Below are 8,048 nucleotides of genomic sequence, written 5' to 3'. Positions count from 1 at the left end.
TCCCTAGTGGTTTCTTGTTTTTGTTTAAAGTCAGGACTGAATGGATTGAGATAATCCAAACCACTTTGTCATACAGGTGAGATCATGGTAAAAGAGTTTAGAGTCTAAGATCGTAAGAAGCGTTGTTAAGTAAATCCAATCTAAGCTAGGATCCTGCTTCCCAAGTGACCAACCAGATGCCTCTGGAAAATCCATAAGCAGGATGCGAGGGTGACAGAGGATACCTCAGCAACTGGTATTCAGTGGCATATTGCCTCTGAACATGGAGGTTCCATATAGCCTTCCTAGCTATTAGCTTCTGACAGACCTATCCTCCATGAATTTGTCTAATCCTCTAATCCAACCTATATACCTACTAAAATGTATTTGCAATTCTCTGACAAAGACGACAACTTTAACAGTTCTCAAGAGTGTGACTGGAGATAACTGGCACTCTAGTGCCATCTTCTGGACTGCCAAAATAGCAGTACATTAGCCCCAAAGACACACAGGAGAATCTAATAACCTTCTCCAACCCGGTGCCCTCCAGAAGTTTTTGACCTTCCAAATCTAATTCCCATCAGCCCAACCATCATGGCTAATTATCAAGAATGCTGCCAGTTGTAGTCCAAGACATCTGGAGGGCACAAGGCTGGGGAAGGCTGATCTAAGATTCCCAGCAATTCATGTTTGATTTGTATATAGCTGGATCGTAAGGTTTTCTGTACGTATGCCGGACATTTAACTGAGAATATACATGGTATTGAATGCCATAAAAACTCCATCCATGATCCCTTTCTCTCACGCATTACTAGACTTTTAAGGGCCTTGTCTTTCCATTTTTTTATGACAAGGATTAAATCAATAGACACAATAATTGCAAAAAATAGTAATTCAATAATTGTAAAATTCAGGATTGGTCTTATTAGAAAGCTGAGTCAAGTAGGTTGTCTTCATCACTGACTACTTACGTGACTGAGAGTTGAAGGAAGGAGACAGCAGTGTGGCACATGGGTGCCCTGATTAACATTAGCATGGAACTTCTGGAGTGTTTGTTTATTCTAAAGTATATATCCTACCAAACAGCCAAAGTACAGTTCTCTTCTGGTGGAAAGTAAGTGTTCAGCGCACTTCCATATCTCAGTCCTTACACCAACTCAGTGTGGTAGGTCAGTGTTATATGCCCCAGTTGCAAATGGGGGGCTGGGAGTGGTTTGCCTGGCTGGGAATAATGGGAGTTGCAGTACAACACATCTGGAGGGCACCAGGTTAGGGAAGGCCTAGTGAGTTCATGGCAAAGGGGAAATTTGAGCTGGCTAGTTCCCAGGCCACAGCTCAGTCTCTTTGCTTCTATACCACAATCCCCAAATCAATGGTACTTAAGTATGATTACCAAAAGGTAAAATCATCCATCAGGACTTCAAAAGAGATATACAACATCCCATTTTTACTCCAGAGTAGTCAGAGACCTACCTTTCTTTCTCTTTTTCTTTCTTTCTTTCTTTCCTTCCTTCCTTCCTTCCGCCCGCCCGCCAGAACTCCACTCTGGCTAATGATTTCTATTGCATGTGAAAATGATCTCTAGCTTATGCTCAATCTTATTGTAGTATTTTGTTATGTTGAACTGTTTTGTACTGATATCAATAAAACATTTGGGTTTTTCTAAAAAAAAGATTGAGCGCAAAACACTGTATGCTTGCTTGACTTTTATTCTTCTTCAATAAACTTTTAAGCACCCACTCTTGATGCAACCAGCAGAATTTGGATCTGTTCACTTAAAACATATAAATAATTATAGGTATGCAAAATAATAATTCTTTCATTAAATATATGAAACTGACAAGTGAATGTAAATTTTAAAAAAACAAAAACAAAACCTGGATAGGTGGAGCTTCTCAAAACATTTTTAAAGGAGGGGAATCATTAGTACAAAAACCAAAATACTATTTCTAGAATATTTAATTATCATCTGCCTCAAGATTTATATTGTTTCCAAACTTTGCATAAAGCTGCACTTTAAGGTCTGATAATACTCTCTGGATGGATTCCACTCGTGACTCCAAAGCTCCAATTTCTTCCTGCAAGTTTTGCTGGGAAAGAAAAAAAAAAAGCTTGTGACCCAAACAAACTAGTTTTTAAACTCTCTTAACAGTAAACTCTCATAAGGAGAAACAATTATTTTACTCGACCAACAATTAATCAGTGACAGACATTGTAAACAAACATTTAAAAATGTTATTTTCCTCAGGCTCATGAGGTCCAGAGCAATATAATTAAGATGCCTGCATGCTCAGATGATTTCAAATCTGGCAGAGTCCAGTGGTCTTTACAATAAAGCAACAAAGAGGAAGGTCTGAGCAGAACTGCTTGGAAAACAGCAAAAACCACAGACTGATAATTTCCATGTAGAGGACAGTGTCCAATTTGCATGCAGATTGTCAGGTGATCTACACATGGGTTGTATGATATTCCCTACATGGATGTGCTTTCCAAGTAGGAATGTTGCCATATTTGCAGTGGCCCTATGTAACTGGATTATAAATACTTTAGGCCTTGGATTAAACAAGATCCTAGAGTCAAAGCAATGAAAACAAAGTTTTATTTTTAATATTCCAAATCAAGTTCTGGTTCCCTCATTTATTTTGGCATTAAGAATTTTACAGCACATCTTGATTTTCCCAGAATGCTTTCAGGCTCTGCCTGCCCACCATCCTAGTAAAAATAAGGAAATATATGAATTACTATATTGGGACCCAAAATATGTAAATTAGTATGTCAGGGCCCAGAAGCTTTCTAGGGAAATGAAGGTGGCAGGCAGCTGCAGCCTCACCCAGTGCTTCTCTTCACTTCAAAGTGCTGGACTGAACTCTGCCAGCCTGCCACCATAATAAAAATGTTTTTTGTTGGTTTTTTTTTAAAGGAAGAAAAAGGGATGGTGGCAACTAGTGTCAGCCTCAGTGGGCCCAATGGAGCCCTGGTATCTTCCCATGTCAGGTGCTGACACCAGGCCTGTCAGATAACCCAATATAGGGCTAAATTGACTAATCGTCTTACTTGGCGTAATGCAGCTTCTTATATTCCTAAACTGGCGGGTCACTGCCTTGGCAGGATGCCCTGTTAATATGGATGCTGTGTCTGTTGTATGCAGAAACTAAAGAGCAGGATGTTTCATATTATTTAGTGTAACTAATAGTCAGAAAGAGAGAGAATGAACCTGATATATTGCATTTATTTATAAACCCAATACATAGTTGCCACCATCCCTACACCCACACCATTCTTGTTGCATCACGAAGAGAAACCACAAAGAATAGGCACTAACCTTTGCCTCCTCTAACATCTCTTGCGTTTCATCATGGGGATGGCTAATGAAGACATCTCCAATTTGATAAGGTATCAGTAGTGAATCGTCATCAAGCATCATGATATCATCACACGCATCCTGCAAGTTCTGAAGCTGTTTCTATGGTCAAGAAATCAGTCACTCTTTCAGGTAATTTAACCAACTGGTATGAGTGCAATTTGATGCAAGTTTTAAGAAAGGACTGTAACTTCACACATATGGTTTTGAGTTCTAAATTGGCTGTGGCCACTTAAGAAAGAGGTCTTGGGGTCAGAGTTCAGAGCTCAACTGAAGCATCAACTCTCATGTGCCACAGAAGTGAAAAAAGCAAGCTCAGTGCAAGAACCTACTGGGGAAAAGATTGAAAATTCAATGGCAGGTAACACAATGTCTTTAAATGAACTTATAATGTTCCCATAACTGTGTACCCTCAAAAAATGTACAACTTTTTTTTTATATTTGACTAGTATTGTATACATTTCAGTTCGCCAGTTGGACTTGTACTGTGTTCATTCATGATGCTAATAACTAATTTTATGAAACAATGCATTACTAAAACAGTGGGGAAATGTCTATGGAATAAATATAGTAGTGGAAAAAATTCCACCTCGTAACATTGAAAGTCCTCTGAGTTAAAAGGAACTTACATCCCAGTAAGTTGTACTTAGGATTGCAGTGAACTGAGCCCTCTCCTAGAGACTGTATAATGTTACCTTTTTATCCTCTATTTCTTCTTTTAGTTCTGTAATTCTGCTAGTGTTTCTTGCAAACTTGTTGATTTTCTGTTGATCTTCAAAAGTAACATTGACATCTTCTGCTGCCTGCATAAGAACAACAGAAGCAGGGAGAGCTCAACACACATACTGCTCGAGAACTACTTTTTCAGTCAAATTAGGGTACATTAGGGCATGACCCTATGGAGATAGTTGTCAGCCTCTGAACTCACAAGCTGATGTCTATCCAATGCAGGGGGCCAAAGCACAGAAGCGATCTTCATCTCCATGCTGCAGGCATCCTGCATTTTTGGCTAGACAGGTGATTTTGCCTGTGTAGCTGGGGAGCTTCGGCGCAGGGGTGGGGGAGGCCACACAGTTCAGGGAGCTGCGTAACATGGCTTCCACAGTCTCCTCCCCGCCCTGGGACTGCTCCCTTTTCCCTGTCTCCTGGGACTGTCCCCTTTTCCATTTCCAAGCGCTGAGACATAGCTGGCGCAGAGAGAATTGTGCCAGCTATGGGGGGGTCAGGGAGAAGTAAGAGCCTTGGTTCCAACCTCGGAGCCCAGAAACCAATAACTCCTACGTCCCCCAGACACTGTCTAGGGGACATAGGATTGTTCCCTTAGGCTCGTTATTAAGTTTAGCTTCTCAGCACTTCACCTGCATTATTTCCTAAAAGATTCCAAACCAGAGAGTTCCCATAAACTCAACAGGGACAAGATCATGATGGAAAGAGAACAACATTAGCAAGGAGCACAATAGCTCCAAGAAAACGCCTTAGGACATTTACACATACAACAGAAACCATGGGAATCACCTGAGATCAGAAAGGAACTATGACCCAAAGTTTATAAAGAAGAATCAGAGGGGGGACTGGGAAGAAGACACATTTGTCTCTTATGGGACGCTTCGAATAAATAGGAGTACAGTGTGCCCTACAAACATGAAGATATACAGCTAACCACCTGCAACGGGGGGAAAATCCACCAAGGCGACCAAGGCCATTTCTGTCCCATGCCAGGCCTGAAGCCCAATTGAAATGCATCCATGAATATTTTGTCTTCCCTAACAAGGGGCTATTAGTTCAATACTGTCAGTCCATTATGTTCCAAATTCACACTGCTTCACGGTTTTAAAAATTCTCACGTTTTTAAAGAGCTAATAGCCTACTTAATCCTGGGGTAAAAAAATCTTAAGTTTAAAGCTGCCCCATATATTATCGCTGGGTGGTGCACATGTTGTATTGATATCCTGCTTATGGGCTTTCCGTGGGCATCTTGCTGGCCACTGTATAAATGCTGGACTAAATAGGCTTTTGGTATGATCCAGCATGGCTGTTCTTATGTTCTTGTTATTCATATAATGAATACACCATTCATTATATGAATGAATACACCATTCAATACATATAATGAATACATGAATATTGATCTCCCAAATATCAATGTGCACAACTCTTCCCACCCAAATTACCCAGGAACACAAATATATTTATGGATTATTCCAGTGCAGAATTATGATTCTGGAAAAGGAAGAAGTACACAGGACATTCAAAATGTAGGATTTTTTTCCCATTGAGTGAGAAGGACAAAGTAGCAGGCAGCAGAGTGAATTGGGCCTTTTGAGCCTGCCTTTCAAATATGCAATGACACCACCAACCCAAGGAGTTTTGAGTGTTTGATAAATATGCTTGAAAGGCCAGGTTCTTTTTTAGTGTGAGCACCAGGATGCTCATACACTCCTACTCAGGAGCAATTCCCTTTCAATTTAACGAGATTTGTTCCAATGAAAGATGCACAGGATCAGGCTGCAAGTGTCACAATGGGATCTGGTTGCACTTACTGTAGAACAAATTCAGCAACTATCTAGACAGGTAAAAAAAAATGCAGACTGTTGGTTCATTAGAAAAAACATGACGTGCCAGTAAGGTATTACCTGTATTAGGACCAACACAGCTATTCAGAATACATAGATATGTATTAATTATCAACTGCATTTGTATCTCACCTTTCCTCTGTGGAGCTTAAAAATGCAGACATGGGGCTGGATCGAATGATACCGTTCTGCCAGTGGAAGGGAAACTGCTGGCAGATCAGCTTTCCCCTCTCCCCTGCTGCCCACTCCAAATCTTCTCCAGAGGGTTGAGGGACCCTCCAACACAGATTTGGGGGGCACACACAGGCTGGAGGGGAGGTTGGGGGAGTCCCACTGTGTGAGTGGATTTCCCTTCATGCCACATTGGACCCAACCCCCTTTTATTTTCATAACCGTGTGAGGTAGATTAGGCTGAGAAATAGTGATTGGCCCACAGTCACCCAGTAACCTTCATGACTGAGTGGTGATTTGAACCTGGCATTCCTCAGTCTCAGTCTAACACTCTAACCCAGCCTTCACTAAGCTAGTGTCCTCCAGACATGCTGGACTACAACTCCCATCATCTCCAGCCAGCATAACCAGACTATGGTGATTGGGGATAGTGGGATTTGCTGTCCAACACATCTGGAGGGCACCCACTTGGGGAAGGCTGCTCTAACCACTACATTAGGTACATACAGGGAGCTGGTAGTGGAAAAGAAGTACTGGTATTTGTGGTCCTTGCAAATTCATAAAACACATGCACATTAAAATCAAGATGCATCCACCCCTTCACTCTCACACACAGAAACCTGGGCAGAAGGGGAATGAAAACCGAAAGAGTCTAGTGCAGCCTTGTATTAAAGCACCCCCAGTAGCTATAGGTGACTAGAAATTTCATGAACGTGAGTGGCAAAGGATGGGGAGATCCATCCCTCCTCCACAACTAACACAGAACCCAAGTGGAACGGCGGAAGAGTGATAGATCCATCCTTCCTCTGCTAGCCTGTTTGATAGAAGACTTTTTTAAAAAAAACCAAGCCGGTTAAAGCTGCCTTCCCCAGCCATGGGATGCTGGGAGTTGTAGTCCAACACAGCTGGAGAGCCATGGATTGGGGAACCCTATGTTAAAGGGCAAGAAGCCTATGTTTCCAAGTGGGCTGCAGAGGAAGGGCCTTCTCCTCCATGGCCACCTCGGAAATGCAGGCTTCCCGTTTCTTAGCAGGCTGGTAAAAAAAAAATAGTGCAGGCTAGCTACTTGGGTGGGCCTATTTACAATGCTGGCCTGCGTGCGCGCGTTTATTCGGTCAGTCGCTTCCGACTCTTCGTGACTTCATGGACCAGCCCACGCCAGAGCTCCCTGTCGGCCGTCGCCACCCCCAGCTCCCCCAAGGCCGAGTCCGTCACCTCCAGAATATCATCCATAATGCTGGCCTAAGAGATCTTTATTACTTTTATCACCACTACTGCCACTACTACTACAATTATTATTGGCAGCACGACTTTGCCACTCCCAGTATTTTAATATACCACCGCAGTAACTTCCCCAAAGTCAAAACAGGCCACATGTTTTCACCAAGCACCAGAAAACAGCAGGTGCTAACAAGGGCACTCCCCTAGCCCGGAAGCCTGCCTCGCAGGGTTGCTGCGAAGATGAAAAGGTGTGTGGGGGGGGGGGGGAAGAGTTGTTCCCCGGACTACAACTCCCATCATCCCCGCCCGCTGCTGGCCGGGGCTGATGGGAGTTGTAGTCGAAAACGACTGGAGGGCGCCGCCGGGTAGGGGCAGGCCGCTCTGGAGCCTTCGGGGAGAGGACGCGCGCACGGGGGCGGCCGCCGCTCCCGGCGCTGACCAGCCCCGATCCTGCTTCGCTTCTGCATCGCAGACTGGGGCAAGGAGGGCGGGGAGGGAGGGACTGAGGCCCGAGGCTGCCCCGCGACATCGCCGCCTCAGCTCGCGTCGCCCCCTCGAGCCCAGTCCCCGCAGGAGCCAACGACCCGGCCACCCGCCCGCGGGAAGGGCCAGGGCCGCCGCCGCCAGCCCCGCCTCGGCCCCCTCACCGCTTTCTTCATGGTGGCCGCCATCTTGGGGACTGAACTATTTCGCCTCCTCGGCGGGGCGGCGCGGCCCGCTCTCGCCGGCCCTTCGCCCCTGCC

At 44.2% G+C, this 8,048-nt stretch overlaps 1 protein-coding gene across 2 annotated transcripts; it reads right to left on the bottom strand.

Moving 5' to 3' along the window:
- Nucleotides 1–1,482: 1,482 nt before the first annotated feature.
- Nucleotides 1,483–7,986, bottom strand: PFDN4 (prefoldin subunit 4). 2 transcript variants are annotated; one of them, XM_084854180.1, is made up of 4 exons: nucleotides 7,953–7,986; nucleotides 4,036–4,143; nucleotides 3,302–3,442; nucleotides 1,483–2,069 (listed from the first exon to the last, which is right to left on the bottom strand). In XM_084854180.1, exons 1-4 carry the CDS (start codon nucleotides 7,974–7,976, stop codon nucleotides 1,938–1,940), a joined length of 405 nt encoding a protein of 134 aa, XP_084710306.1. In that variant the 5' UTR covers nucleotides 7,977–7,986; the 3' UTR covers nucleotides 1,483–1,937. The 2 variants fall into 2 exon arrangements, with proteins under 2 accessions (XP_084710306.1, XP_084710305.1); XM_084854179.1 differs by having other exon boundaries at nucleotides 1,489–2,069; nucleotides 6,046–7,986.
- Between the last annotated feature and the right edge of the window lie 62 nt (nucleotides 7,987–8,048).

Source organism: Heloderma suspectum, chromosome 4 (genome assembly GCF_057233095.1).
Source record: "Heloderma suspectum isolate Gila_16-S chromosome 4, 16-S_ref, whole genome shotgun sequence".
Classification (NCBI taxonomy): domain Eukaryota; kingdom Metazoa; phylum Chordata; class Lepidosauria; order Squamata; family Helodermatidae; genus Heloderma; species Heloderma suspectum.
Note: the sequence above shows the minus strand (reverse complement) of the source record. Positions and strands in the feature narration are given on the sequence as shown.